This window comes from Ictalurus furcatus, chromosome 1, assembly GCF_023375685.1.
Source record: "Ictalurus furcatus strain D&B chromosome 1, Billie_1.0, whole genome shotgun sequence".
Lineage (NCBI taxonomy): Eukaryota > Metazoa > Chordata > Actinopteri > Siluriformes > Ictaluridae > Ictalurus > Ictalurus furcatus.
In genome coordinates, this window is record NC_071255.1 from 21,652,138 (window position 1) to 21,672,643 (window position 20,506).

Genomic DNA, 20,506 nt, shown 5'->3' on the forward strand with positions numbered 1-20,506 from the left:
CAGCTTGACACAGAGGTGTTCCAGGTGCTCACAGCCGTGTGTGTGTGTGTGTGTGTGTGTGTGTGTGTGTGTGTGTGTGTGTGAATGTATGCACTGCTTTTTGTCTAACTTGTCTGGTTTTCAAGGGGGAAAGGCAGTGTTATGGATGCAGTGAAGTTGCTAGCCTTGCTCCTCTCACTCTCCCCTATCATCCTCAGGTTGGAGTGTCCCTGTTATTACCATGATCACAGATCTGACAGCCACAGCTCTCACCACTGCTTCAAAGATAAGATATAAATCAGAACACTAGCTCCTCCTCTAATACGTTAGATCTAGTAGAAGGGATCTTGTAATAATGGAGTACATGTGGTGTGTTGTGTTAAAAGCAACACTTAAATAGGAAAATAATAGATGTGATACACTGCACTTATTATCTGAAGATTTAGCACTTTCACTAGTGCAAAGATGTCTGAAGGATCCAATCTGTCACCAGGGGGGCTTTCAAAAGGTTTTGATTATTGCGAATAATAACTTAGGAATGGTTTAGTGATAATCTTAAACAGGTCTCTCATCCTGTTTTCATCCTGGATGATGATTGGCTGGCAGCAGAACATTATAAACCTTTAAAAAAAAAGTTTACCTGTGACATTTAATGTTAAAATATTACCACAACTTCACAAACAATCTACCAACCTGGGAGGGTGGGGCTAGCATGTGCTTCACATCACATCTCCACACTGTTGCTCATACAGCATCACAGTTCAGTGTAACACATTTGGAGGAAAGCCCTATTCTGCATGCATGAACTCACAGATACCCACAACTGACTAGTGTCGCTCTGATAGACAGGGGAGAGAGAGTATGCCATCCCTCCAACCCATTAAGCATGGCTAATTTTGCTGTCTCATGGCCACAGACGCTTTTCTGTTGCACCACTCAGCAGCCGTGGTTAACCCATTTTTAACCAAAGTGCCAGAAACTTATAACGCTAAGGTCACTCTATATACCATCAAAGAATCTCAATAATCAAGACAAACCAGTCTGCAACTTTGCACTCTGTAGAACAGTTCAGCATATAAACTAAGACAGCTACAAAGTTTATCTCTTTATTTATCCAGTGTACATTGTATCTCAGGAAACTGTATCTGTGTGTTTATAAAGAGACAAATATAGTAAAGCCCAATATCCTTTCGAGAAGAAAAATAACCCAGGAAGCAGTTCAGCAAAGTGAAGAGGTTAGAGTAGAGGAATGAAAGAGATGAATGGTCAGTATGTCAACTCGTGTCCCTCGGGGGGTGATCACTGAGCTATGAAGTCATATGAGGCAGAACTGAGTCATTAGGATGTGTGGGTATTTACAAGTTCACTTGTCCTCTGTCCATCATAGCAGTGACAGCCAATGGGTTCTCATCATGTAGGCATTCAAAGACACATTTAAGCTGTAGTAAGGAACAAATGAGGACAATGAACAAAAGGTGAAAGGCCAATAAAAACTCAATTCTTGATTGTGGACCGTGATAAGTTTAAAAATATATTTTTTTACATTGGCCTTTTTGTTTTCAACAAATGGGAATGCTTGAAGATTTAAAACATACATGGACTAATTTCCTGTTGGTAGACCACCATGTTTACATGTCGACCAAACCAGAATGGTACAAAACAGTATTGTTGGGATTTCCATTTGGACGAGACAGAGTGACTCCCAGTTGTGGTTAAAATGCAGGAGGGGGTGAATCAGGGTTCTCTTTTTTCGGTGGCCTACAGCATGGATCAACCTCACAAGAGTCCAACTCACTGCAGCACCACTGTCTGCTTAGAAAACATGATCATTTATGGATGCACATGTGACTGTTGTGAAATGTTACTTCTTCACCACTCTCATCTCTTTATCCTGCAGAACTTAGATCCTCCTTGGTGTATTTTTTTCATATGACTTGGGTGTGGATATATACATTTTTACCTTTATAGTAATTGTCATATAGTCATATAGTCACAATTATGTTTGCTTTTCTCTTCAGGATCTAAACATAATTTACAACCAAGTGTTCAAATGTTGCCTCTAACCACAAAGCTGTAATATATATAATAACTAACACATTTGCCAGTCCCTATTGTATTAACATATGACATGATTTAAGAAGTTATTGTTGGTATGTACGGTGCAGGCCATCATGGAGACCAAATAAAGATTTTATGCCTTAGAGAATTCTCTAATGACGTTCATATTCTCTAAAAAGTAACCAATTTTTAAAGCACTTTATTATTCCTGTCATGAAGACATGTCTCCCTAAGCTATATTACTGAAAAAATTATCTGGAGGTAGATTTTTCAGTGTCTTTTTGAAATAAAGGAATGTTTGAATGTTTGTTAAATATAAATCTGCAAATGTCACCAGCCTCAGGCATTGCTCAATAATCTTTTTTGGAAGCTGGGTTGGGGAGAAAAAAAATAGGACATGGTCAACACACAATTTCTTTCAGTTCAGGAACTTTAAACTATTGTATCAATATTAGCTACTGATGAACGATACACAAACATGAAGGTTTCCATAAAATCTTAAACATTTCTCTCAAAAGTAGAGTAGCTAAACAGACACTTCTGTGAGGATATTCAGTGTATTAAATAGGCAAGGCAAAAAGACTAGTCAAATTTATCTGTTTAGCTGAGTTTATACAGTGAGGCAACTCAACATGCTTCACAATGCAAAAAGACAAGATATAATGGAATAAAACAGATGCAAATACAACAAACATAATAAAATAGTTAAAATAGCAATATACAAACAAGTTGGAAGAAAAATTAAAAGAAAAGCATGCAGTAAAATAGACCAGATATTGTGCAGTGCAAAATATTAAGACTTGACTTAAAAATAACAAAATTTGGGATGGATCTTAGGTCTTCTGAAAGTTGTTTCCAGCTATGGGTAACATAATAGCTCAATGTAGCTTCTCCCTGTTTGGTCCTGCCTCTAGGCACCATTAGTAGACCTGCTTTCATAGATTCAAGAGACCTGCTTGGTTTATATTCTTCAAAAAATGGTTACGTCTATCCACACACTGAATAAGCTTGAGTTTTTAGTGTGATTCATTTTGGAATTTTTATTGGACCTTGTAAAAATAACAAAGTTTAAATAAGTCTGTGGCTTTGGACAGTAATGAACATAGCGGCCACTGTTGTCTGCAATTATCCTCCACAGAAACTGGACCATCTCTTTTTGTTCATGTGTAATTACTGTTTTAGCTTTGTGAATTTTTGGCACCAGTTTCCAGTAAATTCTGTTAATGACTCAGCTGTAAACTCAAGGCCTACCAGCAAAAAGGTTTTTCAACAGCAGCATAACATTTATATTACTACACATTTATACAGTATTATTATTAATTAAGGGTTATTTAATTAGCTAAATAACCCTTTCTGTCTTTTGTTTGTTTGTTTGTTTATTGATTGTGACATTCATTTTTCAAGGATTCTAACATGCCCTTTCTTTTTACTCACTGCCCAATCCTTTTCATTTTGCATGCACAATTAGTTAGTGTATGTATATATATATATATATATATATATATATATATATATATATATATATATATATATATATATATATATATATATATATATTTTCCAGATACTATATATTTACAGTGCAATGCATGGGAGGAGCATGCCTGCCTGTAAAGGTGATGAACATTTTAAGTAATCCCGCTGCCCCTTGCCCCTCCAAGTCCATCATCACACTCACTCAAGTTTATACTCCCCCCCCCCCTTACTCTCCTCTCTCATTTAAGGAAACAACACTGAAGCCTTTTATTGGTTCAGTCTTGGTGCTCTGGGAGCGTTGCTGAACATGGACAGACCACATTGGTCCCCCCAAGAGATTTCTTGTCTTAGCCCTCCCATCTAATACCAAACAGACTTCTCCTTCTGCATTCGCTTTCCTAGCAGTCATGCCAGAAGTCTTTCCACATTCACCAAAAACAACATTGGAGAGGCGATCAGCACATAGCTCTTAACTAGCTCACGCTCCTTCTACAATAACAAGGGTTCCATGAGAGTGGAAAACATATTTATGTGTTCTTAAGAACACCAGGCCATGAATTCCACTGAAAGGTTTCATCCCTCCTTCAGGAACCCTTCCAGATACAACATGTTCCATCCAAATGCCTCTTAAAGAGTGGACTTTAAGAGATAGAGAGGTTAACTGGCAGAGACATGTTTTTTTTAGTTTTTTTTATGTAAGATGTATTGGGCTGTACCTGTAAGAAGATATCTTTTTTTGGGTGGGATTGTTTTAATAAGTAGGTTCAAAGAGCCAAGAGTCTTCCAGTGTACTAATAGTCTGTGGAGTAGAATTTTCCAAAACTCCCACATCATTAGCAATAGTGCGGAAATTTTGATATCAGTTGAAACGAGTCATGAAGAACATGTTATTGTTTCAAAGTGCTTGAGTTCTTGATTAAATAGAGCAATGAAATGCCTTCCCCTGCTATTTAAATATATGGCATTTTGTAGAGATTACTAACCTACTCTTATTATGCCTCTGTTTCACTTTCACAGCTTGCACTGCAAATGCAATTGTGCTGTAAATTAGTAGATTAGTAGCTGATTTGTGAAATATTAACTGTCTTCAATTCTAGGGTTCACAGAGCATTTAGTTTAGCTTTAGCTTTTCTGGCATATTCAACCACATGCCTAATATATAAACTGTTGTCCATCTTTAGAAGTTCTCTATGCCCCAGATCATTTAGATTAATCAACAGCATTTTCACTGCAATGTTATGTTATGTTATTCATCTTCAGTTTCATAATGGTTTTATCTTTGTCACGGTTTGTGGGGGATATGAATCCTATTCCAGGAACTGGGCATGAGGCAGGGACACACATTGAAAGAGAGAGTTAGCCAATACACGTTATATGCTGCTGCACTGAAAGTGTTAACTAAATCCAACATTCACCTAAGACCTATACACCTGTTAAGCGTTTACCTCATTTCACCTTGGTTTTTGATCCTTCTGGACAAGTACTGTCTTGTTTCACCTCCCACCTCCACCCCTCATTATATCTCTCACAGAGACAGGTAGACAGTATTGAAAGATAATGCTACTTTTTCTCCTTTCTCCTTTCAGAAACCACTTTCTGAATACAAATGCAAATCACCATGTTCATCGGCTGAGTCATGATACAAGGAATGCTCAAGCAATCATTCTGTGACTCTAAAAGGGAGCATTGGGTTTATGATAAGTCAGCCATGACAGCCCACAAATCCCTGAGCCTATCTCCTCTCTCCCCTACCCCGCATTCCCCATTAGCTTTTTACTGGAGTGTAAATCAGCCGTGGGGACAAGTGGACATCTGCCAGCCAAGACAAGATTTAACTCAGATTGAGAAGTTAGTAATCTAGAATGTTGCTCCTAGAACAAATGGAGCAATACTTTTTCAGCCCTCCAAAATTCATGGTCCTTCCTTCTTCTTCTCTGGCCAACCTTGATAATCCCAAAGAGACTGAAAGGGTCCTGCTGCTGTTTCTTATATCCTGTAAATAAAGTGTTGAGGAAGAAATGAAGGCATTTTGATTGGACCATTCTATTAGTATCCTGGTCTGTTTGCCCTAATATAGTAACACCCCACCCCACCCTCACCCCCCCACCCCTTATTTGCATACAAGCAATAAAATCATGCACTTTATTCTTACTTAGTCATCAATGGAATAAAAGTATATAATTAATGGCCTTCATGAGAACCATTTGATTACAGTATGGATTGAATCATTCCTGACCTTCATAGGCTGTCTTAAATGGTGGCGCTTAAAATTATGGTAGCAAGATAGCTCAGATTGATGCAAACATGGACTTGCTCATGCATGCATGCATGCATGCTCCTTACTTCAGGCAAGAATGGTCGGGTTTCATATCTTACTCACACCTACATAGGGGGCAATCGAGGATCAGGAGGGCAATAGGGGATCTGCATGGATTAACACTTCTGTGTAGGTTTTCATTCAAGTTAAATGCCTTTAAATATATGTCAGAATGCCATAGGTTTTTTTTAATTATACAAATGATATTTTAGTGATAATGTCTGTGTCCGCCTAAAGATAGTCCAGTTGGTTAGTGTGTTTTCATCTTTATATTGAATGTTCATTACGGAGACATACTTGTTGCTTGAAGCAAATGCAGAGAAAACACATGCAGCCTTTGTTAAAAAGACAACAAAGAAACAAAGAAAGCTTGTGTTTTTACATTTCAGAGTACATTTGAACATGAACACACCCATTTTAGTCAGTGCTTTAGTCATTCACTTGTACTGTGAAGTTTTATTCAGTGTGGAAAATCTTAGTTAATTGGTCTCTGGCTTTCTTTTTCTAACTGTTTCCTTAACAACACATAAAGCCTCCCCCCTTCTCTGCTTTCCTTCCCCCTCTTCTCAAACCCTTCCCATTTTAGACCGTTCCTCCTTTTCCCCCTTTTCTCCTGTTTGCTGTCTCACTGGCTCTGTGACACTCTTCCTGCTGTTTGTAAGGCACGATTTGGAAGGAGAGAAATCTGTCATTACAGTTTAGCTGCTAGAGGAAGTCACCAGCTCTGGGCTCTTGGACAGCAAAATTAAGTCTTTTAAGTATACTTACTACTGAGAAGACCATAGATTGGATGTTCCACTAGGAGTGTATTCAACAGTGCTGGATGGTTGCAATTAGCAACACTGCAGTATTTGGATGAAGTGCTACATGTGTGGAATCAAATCTGGACTTCAGAAACTTTATGAAAAAAATTATTTGCTGAATATTTATCATAAGGTTATTCCACGGTGAGTGATTTTTAATCTTCATGTTTGGTTCTGGCTCTGGTGGCATGCAGCAGTGTAATGTTGTTGATAATTCTGTATGTATTCAGTGGTAGTTCAGTATGAATGTAACATCCTTTTCCCAACTATATTTGCTGCTCTGGATGGAAGAACATCATTCCATGGAGACATTACACTTCTGTTCATAAAACATGTTATGATGTAAATCTACACATCTGGAATTGCAACTGATGTATAAGAGGTGACCTTTTTTACAAGTAGTTTTTTCAATGGCTCTCTTAGTTCAGTACACAGAACAACATGTACAAGTTATTTTTTAGCACTGCATTTCATATGAACTGGTAGAAATTAGTAAAAATGTTAGTTGTGTATGTGTGCTCAGCATCTTTACTATATTGATGAAACAAACCTGTTGCCTGTCCAGAACTTATTTGAACTGATAATACGGTAATATGAACAGACGATCAGAAGTTGTGCCGATATAAAAATGTGCATTGGTTTTTTTGTGTTTTTTTTTTTTTTTTTTACACTTTTATTTAATTTGAATGTGATAGAGAGGCCACATTTGTTTTGACACGTTGTTTTTTTTGTTTTTTTGTTTTTGTTATGTTTTTTTTGATTGATTGCATGGAGAGAAAAAAAATCAAGATAAGCTCTACATCTGCTTTTTGTTTTGGAATGGCTGACATACCAAAATCAACTCTCTGAAAGCACCCATATCCTAACCCCAATCATGTGTGATTCACTCTGCCTGCCCTAGCTGTTTCTGGTTCTAGAGGTTAACATGCTCTTCAAATTTAGGTAAGCCATAGATCAGTTCTTATTCTTGAACTGCTTGTCTAAATTCCTTCCAGTAGCACCATTCTTGCTAATGCCCCCGCACATTTATACACATAGTGAGCGACATTTCAATGATGTGACAAACCAATGTTGACAGAAGCAGAGATCTTGACATCTGTACAGCATTGTCTAACTCATTTCATAATATGTGCTGGTCTAAAGAGGAATACAACCATAAAATCATTCACTGAAAGAACATTTGATAGATTTAAAATCACCTTGGGCCCTAACCTTCCTTGTTTCCTTGAGGCATGTTCTGAACCTGAAGCTGGCTTTTTAGCATACCCCAAACTTTGGCTTTCTTCATTACACGAAATCCAAATATACAGTAAATGATTGGTCATGGTCCGGTTACACTGCCGCTTCACAGCTCCAGGGTCTCTGCTTCGATCCTGAGTTTGAGTTACTGTCTATGTGGAGTTTTGCATGTGCAAACTTGGTCCACATTGGTTTCCACCGGGTTCTCCGGTTTCCTCCCACCTCCCGAAAACTATAGTGGGGCTGGAGGTTGTTTGGCTATGCTTAATTTCCCCTAAAATGATTGTGTGAATATGTGAGCATGGTGCCCTGTGATGCGTCCCATTCAGGGTGTGTTCCTGCCCTGCACCTAGTGTTCCTGGGATAGGCTCTGGGTCAACTGCAACCCTGACTAGGATAAAACAGTTACTGATGATAAATGACAGAATTAATTATTAATCATTCATAGCCACTGTTTTGTCAATACATCATTAAGCTGTTTAAGAATTCTATTCAGTCAAATTTTGAGGGCAGTAGTGTACTATGTGCACATTCTCTATGGACAGGAAAAAGCTAATAATGCCCATGAGAAAGGCAGACCACATGTTTTGCATTGTACATTAATATGAAGGTTTGCATAATACAGCCAGTATGTTATTGTGGCTTGCTGTGGCCCCTGTAGAGTGAATGGTCTTCAAATCACATCATGCTCTATTTGTGGAATTTGAGTCTAGGGATCACCTGAAGGTTATTTTCCCCTGATATTCACTCTGCAAATGTGTCTGCAAGATCATGCTTTTCAAAGTAACTTTTTTCGTAATATTTGTTGTTCTCCATTTGCATGTGTGTAATAGATGGGAAAATACAAACATTTATGTGCCTGATGTTGATGTTGTATTTGGGTTACAAGTCTCTGTAGGGATATAAAAACTGAGGAATGCAAAGTCTATCCAAGATGTGCTAATATCCATAGCTATCCAACATGGAGTGAAAAGTGAGTAATGTGTTTTTATGTTCTCATTAGAAGTGTAAAAGAACTGATAATAGGATGTCAGACTGCCAGGGCTACTATTGATGGAGCCATTCACTGACCAAAATCTGTTAGATTTAAGATTTGCAATAATTCTTCAAATCAGGAAAAAATTATCACAATTGGTTGGCAGAGTGGCATAGTGGACAGAGTTGCTGCCTCACAGGTTCCCAGAGCTTGGGTCAATGTCTGTGTTGAGTTTCTGTACATTTTTTCTTTGTTCTCCACATGGGTTTTCTCTGAGTTCTCCAATTTCCTCCCACTTTCCTAAACATCCTTGTAGGTGGGTTATCTATGCTAAATTGCCTCTAGATATGAATGTGTATGTGTCCATTCATGTTAATGTGTGTGTGCATGTTGTCCAACGCACGGTGTATTCCTGCCTCACTCCCCAGTGCTCCTGGGATAGACTCCAGATCCAATGTAACCCTAACCAAGATTACTGAAGAGGGATGAATGAATGTATCACAATATTTTGTGTATTGCTTCTTATTATCAGTTTGGTTTTTTTTTTCCATATTTAATTATATAAAATTATGTAAAGATAAATGTGTCTGTTCAAAAAGTCAAATGAATGAACAAGTATGCAATGAAAATACATATGTACTCATCTAGACTTGCTGTAATTTGATATTAGACTAGATCTTCTATTTCATCTTCAAATAAAGAGAGCTAATAATCCAGAGTTATATGCAAGCAAATCCATTTGAAGAGAAGCATATTTAAGAGTAGGGTAGTCTCATAGTATTAGTTTGGTGTCTATTCACCCAGCTGGCATGCAGCTTCAGGGTGAGCTCCATTTTGTGTGTAAGGGTCAAGGAGCTGATGGCAACCACATGTCTGACTTGGTTCCAAGTGAAATACCACCCTCAGAACAGAGTCAGTGGCAGAGCTCAGAGTATGGGAACCACTACAAACCACCAGCACAGAATGATCTATCTTCTCTCCAGTCAGTGGTAGCCAGGGCTGTAAAGGAATTCTAATGAAACTCAGACAGCTAATGCTTCTGCCATGGGCCTCCACTGAATGTTTTTGCAGGTAAAACAGTATGTCCTTGTGTTGCAGAGATGTGTCCAGGTTTATTGAGTGGGAAGTCACCCTCAGCACCACTGTGGTTTCAGGCAAAAGCTTGAACTTCCATTATACTGTTTCTTACATATTGAGTGCTTCTGGACTCGGTTGGTGGTCAGATGATCCTGACTGGCTTGCGTCATTGTAGTCATTAGAGACTACATGCTGACATGGTTACAAATAATCTCATGCTTGACAATTCATAACAATTCATACACCATTTGTAAATAAATAAATGAAATAAAAATTTTATTACTTTATTCTAATGAGGTTGAATGAAATCTCAGCCACATTGACCTTGTACGTTCCAATTCATGATTTTTAAAAAATGAGATCAAGTTCAGGTTCAGGTTCAGCAGTATTTTAAGTTAGGCAAAGAAAATGAATAGTAGAGTTCAATACAGATTCCCAGATCATATTTATCTGAGGTCAAACTCTAATAATAAGACAAACATAATGTACAATTGTAATAGATCAGTAGGAATATGACAAGTCTTATGCAACTCAATTGTTGAAGTCATAAAGCAAATGAATTCCTTGTAGTTGCAAGGTAATTTCACGGCATCAGAAATGCCAAGAATGACTAAACACCAGCGATCTCCATAATTCCTAAATTCTATTACCATTCTAACTCATTGAGTAAATTCCACTTATTCACAGTTATTATGTTTAGTAAGACTTTGTGAGGGAGTCTTGTGGTCAGATCCTTTCTGAATGATTTATGCCCTCTGTATAAGCCTCTGTAAAAAGGGGAGCTTCTGTTCTGTGGTTTAGAGGAGGAAATCTTCTTCTTTAGAGGTTGGCCACAAACAATTTTATGGGTGAAAATGGTCTACTTTGCTTTTTCTTATATTGACAACTTAATAATCCACACCCAATGTAAGGATAAGTGAATAAAAGACAACTGTAGTTAGATATATTTAGTTTTGTATACAGCACACAAATAAAGTTACAGCACTGTGTTGCATGTAGACCTGGATGTAGACAGTGGAAGGAAATGCTATTGTGGTCTACTTATTGTGGGAAGCAGCAAAAATATCACCTGATATGATGGTCCCAGGACTTCCCCTGCTGCTCCTCCTTTCACACACAAAGCAAACAACCCAGTATCCAAAACAGAGACTGGCCTTTTCCCCAGACGTCTTCTGTGTTTGCTTTGGAACTGATTTGAATAGTGATAGTACCCTGGTCTCAGCTGTTTTTCATATTGGTTTTTAATATATTGCTGTTATGAGCAAAACTCATTTTGTAAAGATAGTCTTAGCAAATATAATTGCCTGCTTAAATAGTTTCCATTGATTGATTAATTGACAGTGGTCTCACCAGTAGTGTAGCTCAAGCTCAATGTAGATGAAGTGAAGTTTTTCATTTCTCTGTCTTTTCAATATTGCCAATCAGAGTAGGAGTATTGCATTAGAATGCCAATCTTTTATACAACCTTGTAGCAACATCTTCACTGGATAAGCAAATTAGGTCAAACCAAGACAAATGCACAACTATATTTGCTATGCAGCTGAAGGTTAGGCAGCAGGGGGTCTGTTAATAATTTCCTGCCCATGGGAAAAACAAAATTCAAGCAAAACTTTAGGGCAGGTTAATGAGTGTTTTGATAGGCTTTAAACAATGCTCTGACTGCTATTATCTTTCATTTACAGATACCGGGGCACCACCCAGGATTGCTAGCTAAGGTTTCCAGTCAATACAATATGACAGGATTAATAGACCTGTGGAGTGCAACTGCATTCCCTTATTATGTGTGTGTAAAATCACAGTCTGGTCAAGCTAGCCAGCCATATAAACTGGGATGTATGCAAGTTGGGTGAATGATCTAATGCCATTATATTTGATTTCACACTAAAAAAAAAAAAAAGTAAGGATAAAAGGCATGTAGGAAAACAAATATACAAACTGAAAAAAATTAATTAATAAATACAGTGCTATGAAAAAACATTTGCCCCATCCTGATTTCTTCTGTTTTTGTGTATATCTCATACTAAATTGTTTCAGAAATTAAAACAAATTCTAAGATAAAACAAAGGCAACCTGAGTAAACCAAACACAGAATTCCACAAAAAGAACATCATACCTATGGTCAAGCATGGTGGTGGAAGTGTGATGGTGTGGGAATGCTTTGCTGCTTCAGGGCCTGGGCAAAAATTGAGGGAAACATGAATTCTGCTCTCTACCATAAATCCTAAAGGTGAATGTCCGGTCTTCAGTCCATAATCTGAAACTCAAGCAACTGGATTTTGCAGGAAGACAATGATCCAAAGCATAGGAGTAAGTCCCAGTCCTAGAATTAAGTGACAGACTGATCTCTAGTTATCATATGCATTTAGTTGCTGCTAAAGATGGCACAACCAGATTTTATGTTTAAGGGGGCAATTAGTTGTTCACATTGGTGATAGGTGTTGGATAACTTTTTTTGTGTCAGTAAAAAAAAATAAAACTGTATTGTGTGTTTACTCATGTTGCCTTTGTTTTATGTTGTATTTGTTTGAAGATCTAAAACTATTCATTATGAGTTATACACAAAAACAGATAAAAAAAAATACTTTTTCACAACACTGTACATAATTTTTATGACTATTGTTAGTTAAATTATAATTAGCTCGTTTGCAAAAAGTTGTCAGTTTATCGGTTGGTATGGTGGTGCAGCAGGTAACACTGCCACCCAACAGTTCCAGGGTTCCCTGATCAATCTTGAGCTTGGGTTAATGTCCATGTGGAGGTTTTTTCATGTTCTCCCAATGTCCACATGGGTTCTCTGGTATTCTCTCCCTGTCCAAAAACATAGTAGGTGAACTGGCTACACTAAAATGCCATTAGGTAGATGTGAACAAATGAGTGAATGTGCATGCCTGGTGCCCTGCGCTATATTGATGTCACATCCTGGGTGAACCCCCCCCCCCCCCCCTCTGTTCCCAAGATAGGCTCCAGATGCAGTGTGATCTTGCCCAGGATAGTGGTTACTGAAGATAAATGAATGAAAGAATAAATGAACAGCAATTTGTTTAAGCACTACAACCACGAATAAAGCTTCTGGTATGAGGCTTAAGCAAGGGCCCCAAGTTCCCTTTTACCTTAGAAAATCCAGATGGAACAATGTCTAATCAGGTAACCTTTAGAAATCCCTTAATTCAAAGCTTCAGCCACTGAAAAATGCGACGTGCAGTTTCCTGTGGATTCTGTAATGCCTCTCATGTCACTGTTGTAGGCAAGTATTTGTGCCAGCATATACTAGATGAGCATAATCTGGCCACACTCTTCTGATGTCATCTATAGGGTTCATTCCCATTACAACCCCATAGATTACCTCAGAAGGCATCAGGATCAGGAAACAGCATTATGGTGCCAGGGAATGAATAGAAACTTCATCTGGCCCTTTTACAAAAATGGGAGAACATGTCATGACTGCAGATTTAGAGGTTTAGTGGTTCTCTGTGACAGAAGTATCAAGCAGGTATGGCTGCAAGACACACTCACACAGGATGCTGAAAGACTGTAAAATGTTGACATTTGGTGTTGATTTCTGGTTCATGCTCTTTTTCTATTTATAATTGAAATGTTAGTCCAAAAACTGGTGGTGTGTTTTATTTTTACTTCAGTGTATTTGCTAACCTTCCTAATTATGACAATGTACCCGTTGGTAGAAAGTACTTGACTCCTGTTACCTGGAATTTCCACTTCTCCTGCTGCAATGGTGACCTCTCACTCAAGTAAACACAGAGTAAACTGGGACAAAGGGATTTTCAGAGTCAGCAGGATCCAAATCTGAATAGTACAGCCAAAGGGCTCAGTTAAACCAACTTGTGCTGGCAGCTCCCACCAGCTCCCCTCATGACCATAAAACATCAATCAGACTCTCTACAGAACCTGCTGCTCTATGATTTATATTTCTGTCCAGATTGCTGGCAACTGGAAAGTAGTTCAGAGGCACTGATATGTTAATGGTGCCAAAGGTACTATTATTCATTGCATTATTAAAAATGTTACTCAGTAAGCTTTCATCTACCATTTTATTCATACTGCAATATAAAATATGGATCAGTTGTTTAAACCAAGCATTTTATATTCATTTGCCTACAGTCATGTGAAAAAATAAGTGCACCCCATATAAATTGTTGACTTTTTTATTTTAATTTTTTTTTTTACATATTTGGACAAGCAAACACTGGATCCTCATTGAAACAGTGCCTATTGATAAAGTTGATAAACTCCATCAAATTACATAAAATTAACATTTTGTAGCAATTTTCACAATTTAAATTAACAAAAAGGTGTGTTGTGTCATCATGCCAAGATCTAAAGAGGCCTTCTGTAAGGCCTTCAGAACAAAAGGTTGTGAATGCCTATGAATCTGGCAAAGGATTTAAAAAGATCTCCAAATTATTTGAAATACATAATTCCCCTGTAAGATAATCTACAAGTGGAGCAGATTTCAAACAACTGCCAATTTGTTCAGGACTGGCCATCCCATCAAATTAATTTCAAGAGCAAACCTTCTGATGCAAAAGGAAGTCTCCAAGAACCCCAAAATTTCATCACCGGATCTGCTAGTAAATAGTGCAACTGTTGGTGTCAAAGTGCATGCTTCAGTCAGAAAGAGATTGCAAAAATATGCATAGGAGGCGTGCCAGGAAAAGCCTTTGCAAGACTACAGTTTGCTAATAAGCATATAGGCAAAGGCCAGGCCTTTTGGACAGACGAATCAAAGATAGAGTTGTTTAGCCACAGTAACAGCAGACATGTTTGGCACAGACCAAAGACAGCTTTTCAGGAGAAGCACTTCATACCAACTGTGGTGGAAATGTTATGGTTTGGGGTTGCTTCACTGCCTCAGGGACAGGACAGATTCAACTATGAATTCTGCATTATATCAGAGTGGTTGAAGATAATGTGAGGCCATCTGTCCGAAAGTTGAAGTTGAACAGAAATTGGACCTTTCAACAGGATTATGATTCTAAACACACTAACAAATCCACCAAGAAATGGTTCAAAAAGAAGAAATGGAGGGTTATGGAATGGCCTAGTCAAAGCCCAGATTTGAATCACATTGAAATGTTGTGGGGGGATTTGAAATGGGAAGTACATGCAAGAAAACCCTCAAACATCTTGCAACTGAAAGAATATTGCATGGAAGAGTGGTCAAAATTCCAGCAAGCCTGGTGGACAATTATGCAAAACACCTACAGAAGTTATTTCTGCTAAAGGGGGAAATACTAGCTTCTGAGGCCAAGGGTGTACTTACCTTTTCCACAGATGAATATGGCATCTATTGATATTTCTTTTGAATAAATAATTAAAAATGTTAATTTTACTTGTGTATTCAAGTATATCAACTTCATTGATAGGCATTGTTTCAAAGATGATCAAATGTTTGCTTTTCCAAATATGTTTAAAAAAAAAAAAAAAAAAAAAAAAAAAAAGCACCAACAATTTCCATGAGGTTTACTTACTTTTTCACATTACTGTAAGTTCTCAGTGCAAGTTTAGGTTTAGTCTTATTCTGACTTCCTGTGTCCACAAGTCTAGCACTGAGCCTGTCATTTGTTTGCTTTGCACTTGTCTCACTGGATTTGAATGTGGCTTGGTCAGACATCAATTTGTGCAATTTATTTTATATTATTATTTCTATTTGCAGCCAAAGGACCTGACCAATCAGAGGCTGGTGGAGCAGATCCAGACAGGGTGAAAGGCCAAGTTTAAACCAAACCAACCAGTATATCATGAACATAATCTGAGGGCATCTGTTTATGGTAAGACACTTTGCCTGCTGACATGATGCCTTCTGACGTTTTTGTGTTTTCTTTGATAATCATAATATGGGAAAATGTACCTGATCTAACACATCGGTTTTATAGTAAAATAATTTTTTTACTATAAAAAGTGTTCACCTCTTCCGTGAACACTTAACTAACCCCTAAAATGCCAACCCCACATTAAAAAAAAAACACACAAAAAAAATCTTTTCTAGAACTCAAATATAAATCTTGTATGGTAGCACTACTTGTATTGTTCTCCACTTGATATATCGCTTTGCTTGTATTTCCTCATTTGTAAGTCACTTTGGATAAAAGCGTCTGCTAAATAAAAAAAATGTAATTTGTAACAAATAATGTATTTTTATTGAAAAGTTGCTGAGTAAATTTATGTAATAAGAGCATGATGATTACATGCTTAGATGCAATACTGAGTGTTTGTTGTCCTGACCGTATTGCATTACATTTTGTATGACTTAATAATGTAGCCCCAGTTCCTCGCTGTCCATGTACAGCAACGATGAGCTTGGAAAACAAGAGCAAGTAGGATTAGAAAGTCCAAAGTCAGTAGGAAATGCTATGTGACGCTGATGGATGGGAAAAATGTGTGTGAGGGTTGCAGAGGAAGTCTGGTAAGGCCCAGCAAGCAGAGTCCTCGATAACCCCCTATTAAAAGCTTTGCCAGTAAGACCACATGACCTGAAGCTGCATATCCTGTGACGCAATCTCCCTAGGAGTGTGCTTGGACTGTAGCCAAATTTCCCATCATAGAACTGGAAAAGGAATAGAGACATGTTGACTCAATTAAACTAAAATCTCTGTAAGCACTTTGTCACTCATAGAGCACAAGAGGGTGTGGTTATGCAGGGGTTTTTTTTCTTAATAGGAAACTTGACACTTTCAAGCATGTTTACAATATGGAAAGTTATTCACTGCCTGGACAGGATTAAAACACAATGGAACCAAACAATCCATTGACAAATCAGGGGTATGTCATGGAGGATGAGTCTGTGGATTGTGTCCAAAAATAAAAATGCAGCCAGCAAACAAGCATTCGTCTGGCTTCTATACACAGATTACAATTCATGGAGATTTGCAGAGGAAAGAACTTTTCTTGGCTCCTGCCAAAAGTGACCCCCATGACCACAATAAAAATGTTTCACATGTCCTCTGGTCTGTAGAATTGTATACTCGGAAAATCTGAATTGACAAAGTCCCTTTTGTCTGTAAATGCCTGATCCACAAATTCCACACCCATATGCTCTATATGAGATGGTCACAGTGTTTAAGACACACCAGAACACTCTGTGTGTCTCTTTCAGCCATCATTTAGATCAGTTAAATACACTTAGTAAAAGAGGAACTGTGCATTTGTATGTTCTTGTATACATACATGTTCTTGTCTACATGTCATGAGACATACACATGCAGTAAATTAATGATTCAAATAAACACATATTAAAAGTCTGTCATGATCAAAGCAGATCAGCAGATGTTCTCCCTGTGTACTGTACATGTGTGTTTCCTCTGGGTTCTTCAGTTTCCTCCCAGTCCCAAAAACATGCTGGTTGGCAGACTGGCTATGATAAATTCCTGTAGGTGCACGTGTGTGTGCACAGGGTGCCATGTGATTGACTGGCATCCTAACAGGGGTGTATTCCTTACTTACACCCCGTGTCTCCATGATAGGCTCCACCCGTCCTTTACTGAAGATAAGTGAATGAGTAACGTTGGGCAAGGATTTTCTCTTGGCCAAAACAATAGCATAAATTCCAATATGATATAATATTTTTTAAAAATGTGTTTGTGTTTATGTTTATGTATTGACCTATCAGGTGTAAAAACTCATGACAAAGCCAGGATGGATGCAAAAAGGAAAGAGATGGACCTTTTGAGCAACAGTATTGCTGCCTATGCTCACATAAAAGGTTTTATTATTATTATTATTATTACTATTATTATTATTCAATAAATGATTTATTGCACATTATCAATATAATCTCTATATTTGCACCTTTTAGATAATCCTGAGAAGTTTGGCCTCTACTTTGTCATTGGTGTGTGTTTTGGCCTGGTGCTTACCCTCTGTCTGTTAGTAATACGAATTTCCTGCAAGCCTCGAACTACAACTGCGCCACCCACTCCAGAGAGAAAACAGCTGAAGGACTTTTGTGAAGATGATGAAGATGAAGATAGTGATGATGAGGAGGAGGAGGAGGAGGAAAATGAAGACAAAGTAGGAGATGTGGAGGCTACTATTACCCACTGCAGCACAGAGATCCCCATGGGCAACCACCACAGCACATTGGATGGAAATGTGAATGTGTTTACCTCAGCGGAGGAGCTGGAACGAGCCCAGCGCCTGGAGGAGAGAGAGAGGATCATCAGGGAGATCTGGAGAAATGGACAACCAGACATCCTAGGCACAGGAACTAGCACCATTGGAAGGGTGCATTACTATTAACACTCATTAGAATTGAATGTAGTCCCAGCACAAGACTTTTAAAGAAAATCTTGGACTAATGTATTTAGAGTGTTCAAGCCCACATGTAGAACAGTGGCAATCATACTTACTGCACAAGAGCATACTTTGGTGCTATATTGTACAATGAGACTGCGCAGATGTTGAGGAGAATATCCTAATAGGTAAGATAGCTGTTTTCAAATGCACTCATAAAAGTCACATTCACCTTAAAGTTTTTTCAGGGTTGAGAATCAGGTTTTTTACAATGATGCTATCATGATTTCTAGTGGTCAGCCAGTTGCACCACTCCACTATGCCCTTTGTTCTGGGTTTTTTTTTTTTAAATACCTTTTGCCTTTTGTTTTGTATAAATAGTGTTGTTAGTATTATGCAAAGTCTTATATTACATCAGTAAGTTCTTATATCACATCAGTACATTTAGACTGACATCAGAGCCCTATCATTGGCATTACTTTTTTGTTGTTCAATATATATCTTTTTTTTAACTAGGCTTAGGAAATTGGGTTTGTCAATTAGTCTATCAAATACCAAATGTTCTATCACTGGTGTTGCATTTTATTCCATCAAAAGATCAGACACTGCTTAAGTTATATTTTTATATGGGCCAAAATTAGTGTCCTCATTGTGAGCAGACCAATAAACATTGATAACTTACAGACTAAACAGTAATTTAAGAATCAACTTTTAACCATTTGTTATAGTATCCACTCCATAGTTTATGTTTGCTCTTTTCTGCATGAAGCATGTGAGAAACCATAAAATCCAATTACTTATAGTCCCAGGAAATGAAAGGAATCTGTTTACAAAGGTCTATAATTCACATGTTGTGAATATAATGCATATAAATATAAATGCATACAGTAAAGCATACCTGCAACTCATAGTCCAGTACATGAGTAACTCATGAGTTACTGTACAGAGTGTCACTAATTCATTTATTCAAGGTCACAATGGATCTGAAGCCTGTGCCGGGAACAGTGGGAGCAAGAATACACACCAGAGTTTGAAATATTAGCCCGTTTTATAACATATCCAAATACAGTTGTGTTCTGATGAGGAACAGAGACCAAAGCTCTTGCTAGGTCCAATATCTGTGTAGTGCAAATATTTTTTTCTGCAATACTGCAATAAAATATAAAATATATTAAACTAAATTTAAAGTACAGAAATTATTATTGTGTTCATCATGCTCAAGTTCAACCATTTAATATTGTGGATTTTAATTTATCTTAGGAATAAAAAATAACAGCATGTTTCTTGCTAAGAACAAGATGCAGTTATGTCTTATTTAATAATAATCATTTAATAATCCCTTCTGAGGATCATGGACATGAATTGTAATGTCTGGCTAGACTGAAGCGCAGGGTTCAAATTATGTCGTAATTGTATGTCAAAGCACCAAACTCCATTCAGAGCTGGAATATACGGTGTTATCTGTCTCAGACAGCAATGTCTGAACAGGGGTGAACAGGAGCTGTATGATACAGTTGATACAGTTGGCAGTGATGTTTTGTAAAAGGTTTGGAAGGGGAAGATGGGGATGGGACTTTGGTATTTGGTGGTAGTTTTGAAGTGATAATGAGTTGCTTTTGGCAAATTTGTGAACCCTTTTAGTCAGGAAATGTTATCACAATTGGTCACAAAAGACACATTTGAGATATATGAGAATACCAGGTGTGAATGTCTATGTCTCAGATGCTCAGATCTGAACAAGGCCTAAGACACAAAATAATACAACACAAAATAACTGATAAATGTCACCCTCTTGATGTGAACAAGAAGTATTACAACTGAATAAAAGTTTGCAGTACCAGCTACCCAAATAACATTTGTTACATGGCATATGTGCCTACCATAAAAAGAAGGTAAGTCACTTAGAAAAGATGGATATATTCAATGTGTAATGTATTTGTAATACAATCTTTATAAACTGAGACTTATCTGCAATATTTAACGTTGATAAATCAACAAGCCACTTAGGAAGTGTGCCAATAAATCAGAGTAATTCGACTATTTTTTTATTAGACTAGTTAATTGCAAGCAGGGACACTGAGTATTTATGAACCATTAGTGAAGGGTTTTTGCTTTATGCATGTGTTATATTGTAATAGGCAATAAAGGTGATATCTCACTGTGCACTGCATAAACAATTCAACAGCACATGACACTGTCCTATAAGTTACTTGCAAATAATTGATAGTAAATTAATAGGTAATGAAACATAATATTTCTTCTTATTCTGTATTGTATCTTATTATGTATTTTTTTTAATCTGTAATATCTAATATATATATATATATATATATA

The 20,506-nt window shown here is 37.5% G+C and overlaps 1 protein-coding gene across 1 annotated transcript; it reads left to right on the forward strand.

The window, feature by feature from the left end:
• Positions 1 to 6,371: 6,371 nt before the first annotated feature.
• eva1ba (eva-1 homolog Ba (C. elegans)) lies at positions 6,372 to 20,387 on the forward strand. Its single transcript, XM_053632145.1, has 4 exons — positions 6,372 to 6,777; positions 15,597 to 15,711; positions 17,550 to 17,642; positions 17,736 to 20,387. The coding sequence occupies exons 3-4, from the start codon at positions 17,576 to 17,578 to the stop codon at positions 18,176 to 18,178; spliced, it is 510 nt and encodes a 169-aa protein (XP_053488120.1). The 5' UTR covers positions 6,372 to 6,777; positions 15,597 to 15,711; positions 17,550 to 17,575; the 3' UTR covers positions 18,179 to 20,387.
• The last annotated feature ends 119 nt before the right edge of the window (positions 20,388 to 20,506 follow it).

Coding starts and splice junctions, on each gene's coding strand:
- eva1ba (XM_053632145.1), top strand. CDS start 17,576: ATGGATGCAAAAAGGAAAGAGATGGACCTTTTGAGCAACAGTATTGCT. Junction 17,643..17,735: donor TGCCTATGCTCACATAAAAG/GTTTTATTATTA, acceptor TGCACCTTTTAG/ATAATCCTGAGAAGTTTGGC.